At 34.9% G+C, this 16186-nt stretch overlaps 1 protein-coding gene across 1 annotated transcript in view; it reads left to right on the top strand.

Moving 5' to 3' along the window:
• Nucleotides 1-16186, top strand: part of Thoc2 (THO complex 2) — a 119047-nt gene that overhangs the window by 95685 nt on the left and 7176 nt on the right. Inside the window, exons 32-39 of the mRNA XM_031372621.1 lie at nt 4275-4705; nt 4895-4953; nt 6414-6449; nt 10827-10964; nt 11282-11351; nt 11434-11594; nt 14314-14390; nt 14880-14925. Coding sequence (XP_031228481.1) covers nt 4275-4705; nt 4895-4953; nt 6414-6449; nt 10827-10964; nt 11282-11351; nt 11434-11594; nt 14314-14390; nt 14880-14907 — 1000 coding nt within the window. The 3' untranslated portion in view covers nt 14908-14925. The remainder of the gene's footprint in view (nt 1-4274; nt 4706-4894; nt 4954-6413; nt 6450-10826; nt 10965-11281; nt 11352-11433; nt 11595-14313; nt 14391-14879; nt 14926-16186) is intronic.

The following is a 16186-nucleotide window of genomic DNA, read 5'->3' as shown; positions in this document are numbered from 1 at the left end:
GCGCATTAATTAAAAAGGGAGCAATGTATAAATGAGATATTTTATTGTAGGAAGGAGAAAATAGGCCGGTCAAGTAGAGAGAGGGGAAGGAGAGATAGGAGGGGGGGGAGAAAGAAAGCAAGAGAGCAAGAAGGCAAGAGAAGAGCAGGAAAGAGGAAGAAGGCAAGAGAAGAGAACAAAGAGAGCAAGAAGTGTGAGGAAGAGCAAGAGAGTGAGAGAGGAGGGGGCAAGTCGCCCCTTTTATTGTATGGGGCGTGGCATGTCTGGCTTATGGTCAGATGACTGGGGGTAGGGTCCAGCTAAAATGTTCGGGACTTGGGGCATTGTCTGCCTGATAGAGCACACATCTCCTGCAGGGGCAGCTGTGAGGGGTTGTGATTGAAACAGGAACCAAAGACTTGGGAGTTATGGCCAAGCTCCTTCACCCCCTGCAAGCAGAAATTGCCCACAGGAGAATTTACCTTAAGTTACCTGAGCAGACCACTACCCCACACTGCACCACAGTCTGATTTTGTCTAAAGTGCTTTTGAAGGTTTGTTATATGGTCCCTGTATTTCTAGTTTCCTTATAATTTTTTTTATTCATGGGAGGGTGTTTTTATCAAGGTGTTTCTCTGCAGTTAGTGGCATAATCTTGTGATTTCTAATCTTGGGTCTGTCTATCTGCTGTATTATATTTCTTGAATCATTCTTACATTCCTGGAATGAATTCAGTTTGGTAATGGTGCATGATTTTAATGTCTTCTTGAGTTCTGTTTACAAGATTTTAAGATTTTTTTGCATCTAGAGCTAGAGAGATAACTCAGCAAGGTTAAGAACACTGGCTCCTTTTCCACAGGACCCAGGTTCAGTTCCCAGAACCCACGTGGCAGCTAACAATCATTTGTAACTGTAGTTCTAGGGGAACTGGTACCTTCTCTGGCCTCTGTAGGCATTGGGCATTTATGTCATACACAGACATGCATGCATACAAGGAAAACGTACATTTACATAAAATAAATAAACCATGAAAGTTTTTCTTAAAGATTTATTTATTTTATGTATATGTGTACACCATTGCTCTCTTCAGACCCACCAGAAGAGGGTATCAGACCCCATTACAGATGGTTGTGAGCTACCGTGTGGTTGCTAGGTATCGAACTTAGGACCTCTGGATGAGCAGTTGGTGCTTTTAAGCACTGAGCCATTTCTCCAGCCCGAAAGATTTTTTTTTTGTTGTTGTTGTTGTTTTGTTTTTATAATTTATTAGGTGAATTGTCCATAGTTTTGTTCTTTTACTCTTTATTTATTCAATTTGGATGCATAATATTGACTTTGTAGAATGAGTTTGGTAGCTGTCCTAGTTAGAGTTTTACTGCTGTGAACAGACACCATGACCATGGCAATTCTTGTAAGGACAACATTTAATTGGGACTGGCTTACAGGTGGAGAAGGTTCAGTCCATTATCATCAAGGGGGAACATGGCAGCATCCAGGCAGGCATGGATGGTGCAGGAGGAGCTGAGAGTTCTACATCTTCATCTGAAGGCTGCTTGTAGAATACTCACTTCCAGACAGCTAGGATGAGGGTCTTAAAGCCCATGCCCACAGTGACACACTTTTTCCAACAAGGCCACACCTACTCCAGCAAGACTACACTTCCAAATAGTTCCACTTCCTGGGCTGAGCATATTCATACTACCACAGTAGTGTTCCTTTACTTTCTATTTTATGGAACACTGTGAGGATCTTTGGAGCTGGCACTTTTAGTCAATCTGAATGGTTCTGGCCTTCTCTTCTGCCTTGTTGCTTATTATGGATCTATTTAAATTGCTTGCATTCCCTTGATTTAATTTTGATTGATTTTGTGTGTGTGTGTGTGTATGGAAAAATTTTACCCATTTTTTCGTAGATTTTTTGAGTTTTCTTCCTTGATGATGATACCACATATCAATGGGATTAACAGTAAACTCAGCGTTTTCATCCCTAATGCATATTAACTTGAGTCTTCCGCTTTACTAATTTTCTTTATTTTTTCAAAGAACTAAGTCTCTGACTGGTTGATTCTCTGTATTATTCTTTTAGTCTCTATTTCAGTAATTTCTTCCCTGATCTCAATTATTTCTTGTTATCGGCTGCTTTGTGATTTCCTTTGTTCTTATTTTTTAAGACATCATTAGACTATTTCAAACTTGTGATTTTTTTTTTATGTAAGCTGTTAAAATAAGAATAGCCTTAGTTGTATTTGAAGTAGTCTAGTATGTTATGCTTTAATTTTCATTTGATTCTTGGAATTTTAAAATTTCTCCTTGATTGCAACTACCTACTGGTCAGTTATGAGTGTATTTTTCAGTCTCCCAAGTACTTGTGTAGTTTCTCTTGCTATTGATTTCTATAATAGGAAAAAATGATTTCAGTTCTGCATTTCTTAAGACATACTTGTCAGAATAGGCTGCTGGGAAGGATCTGTATTCAGTTTCTGATGGGTGAAATATTCCCCAGATTCTCTGTGAAGTCCATTTGCTCTTTGGTGTAGTTTAACTTTGTAGTTTCTTTGTTGATTTTTAGTCTGAATGGCTATCTAAAGTTGACATTGGAATGTTCCACTGTTACTATATCAAGATCTATGTGACTGTTTATGAACATTAATGTTTGTTTTTATGAAATTCACAGATCGAACATTCAGTGCATATGGTTTTTGATTGTTACATATTCTTTTTTTAAGATTCATTTTATGTATATAAGTACACTATAGCTGTCTTCAGACACATCAAAAGAGGGCATCGGATTCTATTACAGATGGTTGTGAGGCACCATGTGGTTGCTGGGAATTGAACTCAGGACCTCTGGAAGAGCAGTCAGTGCTCTTAACTGCTGAGCCAATTCTCCAGCCCAATTATTACATATTCTTGAAGCATTCATATATAGCTGCATCATTTAACTGTTAACAAAAAGTTGAATTCTACTTTATTTGCTACCAGAAGAGCTATACCAGCTTGAATTTGGCTTATACTCACTTGGTAGATTGACCTGTATCTTTTGAGGCTCACTCTGTAGGTATCTCTAGCAATGATATATGTTTCTTGGAAACAACAAAGTAATTGTATCTGGTTTTTAATCCAGTCAGCCACACTGCCTTTCTTTATTGGTAAGTTGAGGTCCCTATTTCTAAGGCTACATTTCCCTCATTTAGTCATATAGAGTGACAGAATGGGATTCCCATCTATTGTTCACCAACCTGCTATTGTAAGTAGATTTGAGGGTAATGAGGGCTGTCATTGGAGTAGGACTCCTTGCCCTGCCCGCCTCTCTTTCTATCCCTCTCCCCCTCCTGTGTGTGTGTGTGTGTATGTGTGTGTGTGTGTGTGTGTGAGTGTGAGTGTGTGTGTGTGTTAAACTGTGAATGGAGTTTACTTTTTACTCGGGCTCACCACCTATCATTTTACCTGGAAGTCCCTTGGATTCTTCTTCATGGACCTCATGATCCATTAGTGGAATAGTGGATGGTAGTCATTCAGCAGTACAAAAGTCATGTATATTAGACTTTGAAGTTTTGCTTACTCCTATTTTTATGTATTACTAATTATAGTTTACATAGTCATATTTTGTTTAACAGCCTTATTTCTCCTGCAGAGTTACTGGATATTCAGGGAAATACAGATGGCGAAGTTTCGGGAAGTTTTAGGATAATAGTTCTTGTTGTAGACAATTTGAGTAAGGCTTATTAATATAAGAAAAGCTTCTAGTAATTTTGAAAATAGTCAATACAGCTGAACAGTCTGTTTACAGATAGTGCCTTTAATTGGTTTGCTGGATATGGTTTTGATCATTATTTTGTAATCCTCAAAGTTTATATACAAAATAATCTGATATTACTTATTATTAATCATTGTTTTAATTATATATTTATGGATTTGTGTGTGTTTGTTTCACATGAAGAATTACTGATTTATCCTAAAGCCCTTATTTATCTTTCTGAGGGTTCCTCTTAGTTTCATGGCATTTTTTAAGTCAATGAAAGTGCTTTCTGGTTTTTTTTACTTGCTAATTAGTTTGTCTGTTTGCTTGCTTGCTTGCATGTCAGCACAGGATTTTTCTGTGTGTAGCCCTGGCTGTCTTTGGAACTTACTCTGTAGACCAGGCTGCCCTCAAACTCACAGAGATCCACCTACTTCTATCTCCCAAGTACTGGGATTAAAGGCGTGTACCACTACTCCTGGCTCATTTATGATTTTAAATATGGGATATATTTGATGATTATTTTTCTTAAAAAAATTATTTTTTTTTATTCTTAAGCAATAAAGCTGTTAAGGAAAATGACAAAGAAAAAGTAAAAGAGAAAGAAAAAGAGAAAAAAGAGAAGACTCCAGCTACAACTCCAGAGGCCAGGGTACTTGGTAAAGATAGTAAAGAAAAACCGAAGGAAGAGCGGCCAAATAAAGATGACAAAGCAAGAGAGACAAAGGAAAGAACACCTAAATCTGACAAAGAGAAAGAAAAGTTCAAGAAGGAAGAAAAAGCTAAAGATGAGAAATTCAAGACCACCGCCCCCACTGTAGAATCGAAATCGACTCAAGAAAGGGAAAGAGAGAAGGAGCCATCCAGAGAAAGAGATGTAGCAAAGGAAATGAAATCAAAGGAAAATGTTAAAGGAGGAGAAAAAACACCAGTTTCAGGGTCGTTGAAGTCACCTGTTCCCCGGTCAGATATCTCGGAGCCTGACAGGGGCAAGTGCACCTTTTTATATTTGTTTACTTTTTGGACCTAATTATGCTTGTTGGTTATCTTTTTGTCTTGTTATGGTAGGGATTTTGTTAGTGCAACAAATACTTGGTCTTAAAAGTTGTTAATTTTTTGAAGTGTTTGGAATGACTGGACATATACCTTATTCTGACTATTTCTTTTTGTCCAAACAGAACAAAAACGCCGCAAAATTGATACTCATCCTTCTCCATCACATTCCTCCACAGTAAAGGTTAGTATAGCCTGAGGAAGGCAGCATCCGTAGTAGGCTCACCTGTTTGGAATACCAATGTCCTGACTTCCTTCAAGTCTTGTGCCAAGTATTCACTGGAGCCACTGGAGGTTTTATATTGCATTAGAAAATGAAATTTTTCTGTATTGGTGGACTGATTTTTCCTATTGAGTATTTTTCTTATAAAAATGTTAGAACTTCAAGGACCTAGCACTAATTTTGTTGTGTTTCAAAGTGCAAGAGAAATTTTACCCAGAAGTGCCTCACTGCTTTAAGCAGTCCTTTTTGGAGTGCAATGGTAGCTACAAGCAAATGAATCTTTTCAGCAGAATGAAGCTATTTTTCGGCATAAATGTTGAAGATTATATAGCACTGAAGACTTCCTGAATGATACAGGATAAACAAGATACCTCTGAATTTATCAAGCTTCTTGATGAGCATCATACCGATGTGCCTTCTAAGAAGGAGTCTTGAAAGGAGTTCCATTTTAAAGTCTCCTTGGTGATCAGTTCTCCTGTAGTTGTGTTTATTCAGTGAGCATGCAGCTTCTGTTGTATCTTCCCTTGGAGGTTTGTTTATACCCATTGGGTTCCCAACAAGTTGAACCTTGCGTTACGATAAGAGCAGATGTGGCATCCAGTCCTACCACCCAGCAAAGAGAAACCCCAGGCATTCAACTGCAGCACAATATCGTGGGTGTAGCCTTCTTGAAGACTCAGGGTAGCCATTCCTTGCTCCATATTTAATTTTAATTCTAAAGTCATCTAATTTCATGGAATCTTTGAATTTGCAGTACGTTGAACTTTTAAAACTGTAAGTTAATTAATTCTTCATCCAGAGCCCTGTGGTAGAATACTGTAATTGGTTTCTTTTTCTTTTTAAATATTTTTAAATATTTTTCCTTGTGAGAGGCATGAGATTGAATACTCATGGCACTTTTGCAACAAAATATTGATTGCTGTTTTATATATTTTTTCTTCTAATGCCACTGAATTTTCTAGCCAAAATAAAATATTTATATTTGTTGGAGTTGTAAATGAATAAAATTTGAACTCTTTTAATTAGAGGATAACTATAACAATATTAGTTATTTTTTCCCATGGTGACCTCTACTGTTTTCAACTTTTGGTAGAGAAAAATGTTTTGCCTTTTTATAGCCTCTTAATTACTTAAAGCTTAATATGAAATATGTGGCATCTATATTTATTTATTTTTAATTTTTAATCAACAAAATTTTAAATTTTTTATATTTAATATTTATTATTTTTAACATTACAATTCCATTATATGATTTTGATTTTTGTTTTGATTGCGGATGTTCATATTGATAGTGATTTCCTGGAATTTATCCTCACAAGAAATAGCTGATTTGTTTCCAGGTTACAGACATACTTCCCAAAGTTCCTCTGGGTTCTGAGAACTATGCCAGCTCACCTGTCATCTCCATTCATTTTCTACAGGACAGTCTCATCGATCTCAAGGACTCTTCAGCAAAGGTTTGAGTCTTTTAAAATCATGCCTAAGTAAACCAGAAATTGCTAAGTTCCTTTATTTAGTAGGGGCCACTACCCTAGTAAACTTTGTATGCTAGGATTGGTGAGAGAAAGCACTCAGTCTATATAGAATTACCTTTAAAGATTTTGACCACAAACAAATCCAGTTGACAATGGGCCATATAGACACATTGTTATAAGGGTGATGTGGCAGTATTTTTATATATTCTTTCTTGCTGTACGATGTATTTTTCTTTTATGATTTAGATTTGGGAAAAGGAGACTTTTGCTGGTTTATTTTGGATGAGTGGTAGGTAGACTTTCATAGTTTCACAGAGCAAACTTTCCAGTTTTATTGCTTTGTTTATAGATAACTCAGAAGAACAAAAAAGTAAATTCCTGCATTCATAGAACTTTAAAAAGCTCAATCTATAAATTTCTTTATATCTCTGTCTGCTGAAGTATCCTTTCAGTAGCTGTGGCATAATCCCAAGAGATAGAGTAAATAGAAAATAATCATTCTCCTGGAAGGAAGTACTCAACTTGTTGGTTATGTTTATATGTCAGTATTAATTCTCTCCTTTTACACTACTCTCCTGGGTATTCTGATTTTTAAAAACTGTGCAGTTTGTGTATTATGGAGTTCATTTCAGTATTATACTTGAATTGTCTATTGATCATGTCATTTTGTCTTATGAAATCTGTACCTTCTTTACTTTGAGTTTTCTACTTTATGTTTTCTACTTATGCTAAGTATGATTCTTATAGATTAAATGGAATTTTGAAATGTCTAGATTCTGGGCAAACATTTACTAATTATTAGTAGTTAAGATAGCCAAAGTGCCTGTGTCTTAAAAATATGGCATTGTTTTTAAGATAAACTATTATCTGAAAGTTTATATACTTGAAAAAAATTGTAGTTTTATCTTTTTTACTATGCTAAACTACAAGTAGTTTATTTTAAAGTAAAACCTTTTTATTGGCTATCTTAACGATGTACTGCAGTATAGTGATCTTTGCAGCCAGTTTGCACTTGACAGTCTTAACCAGTAGCTTGTGTGGGTTGTTTTGTAACCATTGGCTTGTAATAGTTTTAATTTGTCAGTATTTATTTATTAAGGCATATGTTGAAGTGGTTTGAAACCTGATGTTAAGGTTAACTAGATTTTCTTGTTAGTGAGGAAGATTACTATTTCTTGCATTGGTGGTGAAGATTGTTTTGTCAGTCTTCCATGTCTAGATGATATATATTTGTCTCACCTCATGTTTATAACAGTGCTATGAATTAAATAGGGCAGATGGTAGTGTCTTTTTGACAAATGAGAGACTGAGGTATTCCTAGTGGCTTTATTTCCAGTGGCATAGAATTTGTGCTTACTGAAAATGAGAGCTAAAATTAGGATTTCTTGGTTCTTAACATCCAATTTAACAATAGCTGCTAAAGTTTTCTTAGCTACTTTAGTGTGTTTATATTACTTTTTAAAAGTGGTGATTTAGGTCAATTTTCCAACATTTTTGTACAAGAAGATTTTTGTGGGCACTTGAAATTCAATAGATTATTCCACATGGAACCAGAAAGTTTGAAAAAAATCTCCTCTCTCTCCCCTCCCTCCCTCTCCCCCTCCCTCTCTCTGCCCCCTCTCTCTTTCTCTCTCTTTCTCCCCCCCCCACTATTCAAGATTATGAGATTCATTTCATTTTTCAGATCCTTAACTTGGCTTGAGATCTTAGAGTAAGGTTTAGCCACTCAAGATATACTTTTAATGAAGTTATAAGCCTTTCATAAGTGATCCAAAGTAGTATTTTCCTATAGTACCTGATTTTATAATTTTAAGTATATAGAAAATCTATTAGCATTTGAATGACTTGAGATAGAGTTTCCTGGACTCTGAGCAAGTATATATGCCTAAGTGTTTCTGGGGCAGCTTTTACTTCCTAGGGGTTTTATTGTAAGATGTTTCTGTCTTTCGTGTTACCTTGTTATTTGTACATATAAAATTGTTTTCTTGATTTTAGTTTGACTTTTTTTTAAAGTTATGCTTTGCTCTCCAAATTTTCTTTCTTAATAATTCTTGGGTATATTTTACTTTCCAGCTCATAGTAAAGTAATGCATAGATTTAATTTTTTAATGAGATTAAAAGATGACTAACCTAACATACGATTCAAATAATTTGTCAGTTCCCTTTCTACTCCCATTTCTGCTTCACGTAGTGAGGCACAAATGATACTTCTGATTATTTGTGTTTTGGTATAGCAGTACTAGCAGCTACATATGATGAAGAGAATGCTAAAAACATGCTTCTATACCAACCAAGACTTGATTTCTAGAGTTGGCTAGATTCCTTTATTATGTCTTAATGGTCTCAATTTAAGGAAATAAAATCAAGCCAGTAAGGAGAACCCTACAGTGTTACATATAGATTGTCCTGTCATATCATTAATCTTATGGCAAATAATGTGTTAAAGATTTATTATAGATGTATATAAAAATGGAAAAGGCATCTAGTTGGAGATGTACTAGAAATGATTATGGACAGAAATAAATAGGTTGAGATTACTAAGCAAACCCCCTTACAGAAGTGGCATAGGAATAACAATAATAATAGAATAGGAATCTACTGGAAAGTGAATAGCAGAGATGAGAGTTAGTTTAGGGTGCTGATGGCTCTCAAGCTATTTTCTTTGAAAACCTGAGAATTTTAAGATAAAAGTAATTATTTTAGTAAGGTAAAAAGGATGAAATTTAGGGACTATTTGGTGGCCACAGAACCTTAGGTTGCTGTATGCTAGGATATAATTGTAATGATTATGCAGCATGCTTAGAATGCCTAAACAAAGAAGTATAAGTTCTGTTTAGTAGGTGATGTAGAAAAAGGTGCTGTCACAATTATTAGAAAGACAGAGAGGAGGGAATAAATTGCTTTATTTCTAAACCTAGAATTGGATTGTGTATCAGTTAACTATTTGACATTGAATGTCAATAGTGAAATATTTCAGTATTAATGCCAGAAGTCCTAGAGAAGTTTCTTAATTCCTTACAGTACAGAATTTAAATATGCATGGAAAAAATGTCTTTTTTTGGTGTGTGTAGGGATACTCTAGTAGTCGGAGAAGTGAAGCGGTACTTTAAGGTAATTGTTGAGTATTAGATATATTGTTGAATTTATCTTATCTAGGCCATAAATAATATTAAAATATGGGAAAAGATAATAAATTTCATGTCATTTAAGGCATACCTCATAAAAGTATCTTTTAGATAGTACTTTAAGACTATAGATTATTCTCTTAATCTTTGTTATTAATAAACACTTTGTTTCAGTCATTCTTCAGCTTTTAAACATAGATTTTTTTTTTAAAGAATCCACTCTGTTGCTTTGAAAACATTTCTTAGGCAACTGAATTGAAAATGTTTGGTAATGTTTAAAAATAAGTGTTTAAACTTCCAATTGATGGTTCTTTTTCTTGCATTTCTTAGATTATCGTAGGATTCCTTACTTTAAAATTATTTTACTTTGCATTCACTGTTCTGTTTCTTCCTAGGGTATATCTAGAATTAGGTAGCTACATAATGAATTCTATCCATTATTCTTTTAATGTATAAAATGAAACATAGACTTATTTGTACCACAGTTCTAAATGCCATAAAGTTAGGCATCTGATTATTTTCTGACTACTTCCTAAACATTTTCTTTTATAGTGGATTTCTATATTTCTCTCATTTGGAATTAGAGTCACCTTAATGTTTGTCACTAATAAACCTTCTTACAGAGAGTATTTATTCTGTCACTTTTCAGTCTTCCGAGTCTAGTCACCACCAGCTCACCTGATGGTGTCCTGGGCTGTTTAGAACCAGTGAGATAGAATTCACATTTGTGATTGTTTGATAGAACTATGATGTTTTGTAAAGTAGAGGATATGTATCAGTCTTTATATTTCCAAAACGATTTGAGATAATCACTGCCTGGTTTATAACTTTTTTGCCCATTGCCATTGACTGCTTATTAGTAGATGGTAAGACTTTTAAATATGTTCACTGCATAGGGATTTGTTTTTGTCTTTTTCAGCAGAGAAAGTGTATTCACTGTTTTTTACATATGAAGTCCTATATAGTTAATGAAATGATAGTTTGTGAATTTACTGGAAATGTTACTTGAGGCAGTAATAAACTGAGTTAAAATAAGAATCCTTTTAAGGCCTAGGATTAAAGCCTTTGTAAATGTGTTATATTCTTTTATTTTAGCTCTCATAAAACAAGCAGTTAACTAGTTTTGACTTTATATATAATTACCTGATATCTTTCATTTAGTAAACAAAAATACCGAAGGCTGCCAATACTGGAAAACTAATAATCTTTAGTAATATTGCCTTAATTTTAACAGCTCTACATTAACCATAATCCTCCACCACTGTCCAAGAGTAAGGAGAGAGAAATGGACAAGAAAGATTTGGACAAGTCAAGGGAAAGATCCAGAGAAAGAGAGAAAAAAGATGAAAAGGACAGGAAAGAACGGAAAAGGGTTTGTAATTTTTAAAAATTAGCTTGGAAAGCTTTATTTTGTGTATAGTAATGTGTTTTCTGCTTGTAGAAAATACTTCTTTATTCCACAGCAGTCAGTTTCAAGTTTTAGGTGGTATTTTCATCCTAAAGTGTATTCGTATCTTCCATAGTAAATAAAGAACTTCAGCTTAGTAATCATGTCATTTAAACAAATATGTGGTACTGCAAATATCCTTCAGTGCTAGTTAGTGATGTCTTTCTTGTATATAGTAATACTTCAAAACAAAATAAAAACTATAACCTTTGATCAATGTAGTTCACAATTCTTGGTTCTAGGATCATTCAAACAATGACCGCGAAGTGCCACCGGACATAACAAAGAGGCGGAAAGAGGAGAATGGAACAAGTAGGTAGACTTACTAATACCTTGGAAGCAGTCATCAGAGTGAACTGGAAAAGCCTTTCATTATTCTCTTTTGTAATTTTAGTGGGGGTTTCAAAACACAAAAGTGAGAGTCCATGTGAGTCTCAATATCCAAATGAGAAAGACAAAGAAAAAAATAAGTCAAAATCTTCAGGCAAAGAAAAAAGCAGTAGTGATTCGTTTAAATCTGAGAAGATGGATAAAATCTCATCTGGTGGCAAAAAGGTAAATTAGGAATGCAAAGGAACTGTATACTTTTCAGAAAACATGTATTTTATTATTCTTTGAGACTGTCATATATGAGTACTGTATTTACATTATTTTCACCCCAAGCTCTTGATTCCGTTTTCCAGTGTCTTTACCCAACTTCCTCTAAACTTCATGACCTCTTTATGATTATTACTATTACACCTATCTGTGTGTCTGGAAGTGTCATCTGCTGAGTCCATTTAGTGCCGCTCATGTGTATATGTGTTAGGACTGACAATTTGGGATTGGAGAACAATTCAAAGGGCTTGTCCTTAGAGAAGGCTGGCTCACTTCCTTTCAAAGCAGCCATTAATTGTATGTGGCTCCTCATCTAGGGGTAGGACCTTGTGAGGAAAATACTTACCCCTATAAACTTAGTGCTTTCAGTGTGTGTATATGTATGTATATTCTTGCCCGATAATCATTTGTTAATTTTGGAATGGGAACAGGAGGATTAAGGGGAGCGGGTTCTCTGGTTTGAAAATTTGAGCTAGATGTGCTCTAAATTACTGTGAAGTTAGAATTAGTACACTTCTGAGGTTATTTTTATCTACTTTTCACTCACAGCACTTCAGTTCCTTGTTTTTTTTTGGGGGGGGGTTGTTTCTCAGTGTAGCCTCGGCTGTCCTAGAACTTGCTCTATAAACCAGGCTGGCCTTGAATTCAGAGATCCTCCTAACTCTGCCTCCCAAGTGCTGGGATTAAAGATGTGCACCACCACCCAGCTCACCACTTTAGTTCTTTGTGTTTACTTTTTCCTCCATCCACAGTTCTTTGTTTTTAGTTTCTCTTATTCTTGAAGTACATCTATATATGTATAAAGTACATTGTGTTATATACTTAAGATTGATACTCAAATCTCAAGCAAGCTCCATAAAATAATTGACAAGCCACTTCTAAGTTGTAAATTCTTTACAGAGCATTATTATAAATGTTAAAAATGTGTAGTGTATTTATAAGTTTTAAAAAGCAGTTTTTTTAAAGGTTTATTTATTATATGTAAGTACACTGTAGCTGACTTCAGACACACCAGAAGAGGGTATCACATCTCATTGTGGAGGTTGTGAGCCATCACGTGGTTGCTGGGATTTGAACTCAGGACCTTGCAGAGACCCTTTTGCAGACCCTTATCCTCAAAAATATTTATTAATTTTTTTGTTTTATTTATTTTATGTACACTGTAGTTGTCTTCAGATACACCAGAAGAGGGCGTCAGATCACATTGCAGATGGTTGTGAGCCATCATGTGGTTGCTGAGAATTGAACTCAGGATCTTTGGAAGAGCAGTCAGTCACTCTTTACCACTGAGCCATCTTTCCAGCCCCTCCAAAAATATTTATATTATTACTCATAACAGTAGCAAAATTATAATTATAAAATAACAAAAATCATTTTATGGTTGGGATCACCACAACATGGTGTCACAACAGTAGGAAAGGCTTACAACCACTGAATTAAGTGGTACGTATATTTGCAATATTGTACATTTGGTGTTTGTCTGCTTCCAAAACATTTTAATTGTCCCAAACGGGAAGCGTAGGCTCATGATACATTTACTCCTCACTTTGCCTTCCCCAGTCCTTGGCAACCACTAATCTTCTTTCTGTCTCTGGATTTACCTATTTTTAATATTTCATACAAGTAGAATTATAAAATAATATAGTCTTTCGCGTCTGCCTTCTTAGAATGATTTTGAGATTGTTCTTCTATATTGTAGTATCTGCCATTACTTAATATCTTATGACCAAATAATACTCCATTATATGAAGATAGCGCATTTGTTTAATCATTTGTTATTTGGTGGATTTTTGTTATGTTTTGAGACAGGGCCTCCCTTGGTAGCCCAAGCTGGCTTGGAGCTTCCTCAGTACTGCAGCCTACCCTCAAACTTGCAGTTTGTCTTCCTGCCCCAACTTCCCTAGTACTAAGATTACAGGGGTAAGCTACCATAACCAGCCAATTGTTGGATTTTTGAAATTGTTTCCAATTTTTGGCTATTATGAATAATGCTATGACAGTTTATGTACTGATGTGAAGTAATTCATTTGACTACTTTTAATTTTCTTGGATATACCTAGGAATAGAATTTTTAGGTTATTAGATAATTTTGTTTAGCCTTTTTGAATTGCTACCAAACTTTTTCACAGTGGCTATATAGTTTGCGTTTCCACTAGCAGTACATCAGGGTGCAATTTCTGTACATCCTTGTCAAAACTGGCTCCTTTTTATTTTAGTTTATTCATAGCTATCCTAGTGGATGTGCATGGTAACTCATTGTGGTTTTGATTTGTATTTCTTCAGTGACTAATGGTACCAAATGGCTGTTTTTCCATGTCTTTGTATATCTTCTTTGGAGAAATCTCTTCACATCATTTTCAAAATGAGTCTTTTACAACATTCACTTTTAAGATTTCTTTAGATATTCTGGATACGTGACTGCTATACATTTTTTGCAAATATCATTTCCTGTTTTATAAGCTCTCACACTTCCCTGTGGTTTATGAATGTTTTTACTTTTGGAGGAGTGAGTTCAATATTCTTTCTTTTTTTTTTGTTACATGTAATTTTGAAATCATATTAAGCAAGTTTTTGAAGAAAAATTATGGCTGGTGGATGATAAAAGGGAAATTTCAAGCTGTTTTTTAAAAATGTATTTGATTTTTCCTTTCCGAACTAATTTGATCATTCCTCATAGGAATCCAGGCATGATAAAGAAAAGATAGAAAAGAAAGAAAAACGTGATAGTTCAGGAGGAAAGGAAGAGAAGAAACAATATCCTTTTCATCTTTATATTTCACTCACCATAGTAGAGGGATTTGGTACTATTCATGTTTAGAATGAAACCTTTCTTCTATGTGATCTAAATATGCAGGGGCTTATTAATTTTAAAATGATATCTGTAGTTAACTCTCAGTGTATAATCTGAAAACAGGAGGTTTGCTCTTCATGATTTTTTAAAAAAAAGATTCTGTCGTGACGGAGATGTTTTACGACAAAAGTTGTATAGGCTCCTTGTATTTTAGTAGTTGCTATCCCTTTGTATTGCTGTCAAGACCAAAAAGAGAAACAGAGAATCCCTTGGTCCGGGGAGGATGTTAATGAGAAGTGCAGAATGATGGGACACATAAGCAGAGCTCTTAGTACTTGAGCTTACTAGGTTTGATCAGAGCCAATTAGGCTTAGAAACCTAAGGGGTCATACCAAAAGATAGGACATTATTCTTCTTGCCCCAAGGTTGATTTCCCTTAATTTGTCATCTACTCATAAGTCCTCTGACAAGCACAGATAATGAACAATTTCAACCAAGGTGAGTATTTTTTCCCCTCCTTTTCATTTAGAGATACACCTAAAGGAGGTCTGGAAATGGTAAAGGAACTAGATCCATCTTGCAGAATACAACTACTGGAATTTTTACCTGACTATGAAACAGAGATGTTTTGTGCATAGATACTAAATTTGCAGTTATTTTAAAGCTCTTTTCACTTTAAGCTTGCTGGTTAGTTACACTTAAACCATCAAGATGTATTTAAGAACACCTGGCTTTCTTTTTGCCACCTAGTCCCATTGTTTCTGGAAAAGTAATTATGTTTTTAAAGCACCTGTAGCCCAATAAGTGAGGGTGGTATTTATACTTTGTAGGTGAAGAAATTAAAACTCTGAAAGGTTGAAGCAGGTCACAGAGGCATTAGAAAACAGAGTTGACACTAAGGGCAGAACTTTAGTGTTTTCTGTTCTTTGTGCCTTTAAGATTTTATGTCTTTCTGCCACTACTCATATTTCTTTATAAAGTCAGAAATTACATTCTGTACTTTCAGCTAGATTTTAAATAGGCAAACTTGTTTTCAAGGTAATGTATTTGTTTTCTATGATGCATAAAATGTTTTAAATATCTTACATAAATTATATGACCACCATAGTAGACAGACTATGCATATTCTAATATCGCCTCTTCTTTTTGAGGACTTAAAGCCAGCATCTGAATAGTTACTTTTGGATGGTTTAGAATTATTGAAGTATATAGGATGATTTTTTTTCCTCCATTAATGATTCCAGGTAGACATATTTGAAGTTGACTTTCCTATATTGCTCATTTTTTTCCTTTCATTGCAATTGTCACTTCTTACTACTAATACAGAGACACCCACTATTTATACTTTATCAGCAACCTAAGCTGCATCTAATAATTTGTGGAACCTGATACATAGCGAACTCTACTTAAGGGTGAAAAATGTCTGGGAGCTATTTCAGTATATGGTTTAGGATGTTGGTTTTGTCATATTTATTTTGGTTGCAATGCAGGAATTTGAGGTTGGCAGATAAGTGACCCAATGAAAGGAAGATGTGCTTGCTTTGCTGTTTCTCCCTGCATGTTTCTGAATAGTAGAGTGGGATAAGTAAGAATATGAAGGAACATTTAACATTTAGTATTTTTTCTTCTTATTTTGAGACAATCTCACTTTATAGCCCTGGCTGGTCCTGAACTTGCTATGTAGATCAGGCTAGCCTTGAACTCACAGAAATTTCCCTGCCTCTGACCTCTGAGTGATAGGATTAAAGGTATGGACTAC

Source organism: Mastomys coucha, chromosome X, assembly GCF_008632895.1.
Source record: "Mastomys coucha isolate ucsf_1 chromosome X, UCSF_Mcou_1, whole genome shotgun sequence".
In the NCBI taxonomy this organism is placed as follows: Eukaryota; Metazoa; Chordata; class Mammalia; order Rodentia; family Muridae; genus Mastomys; species Mastomys coucha.
The sequence above is the reverse complement of the archived record's forward strand: the minus strand, read 5'-3'. Positions and strand labels throughout refer to the sequence as shown.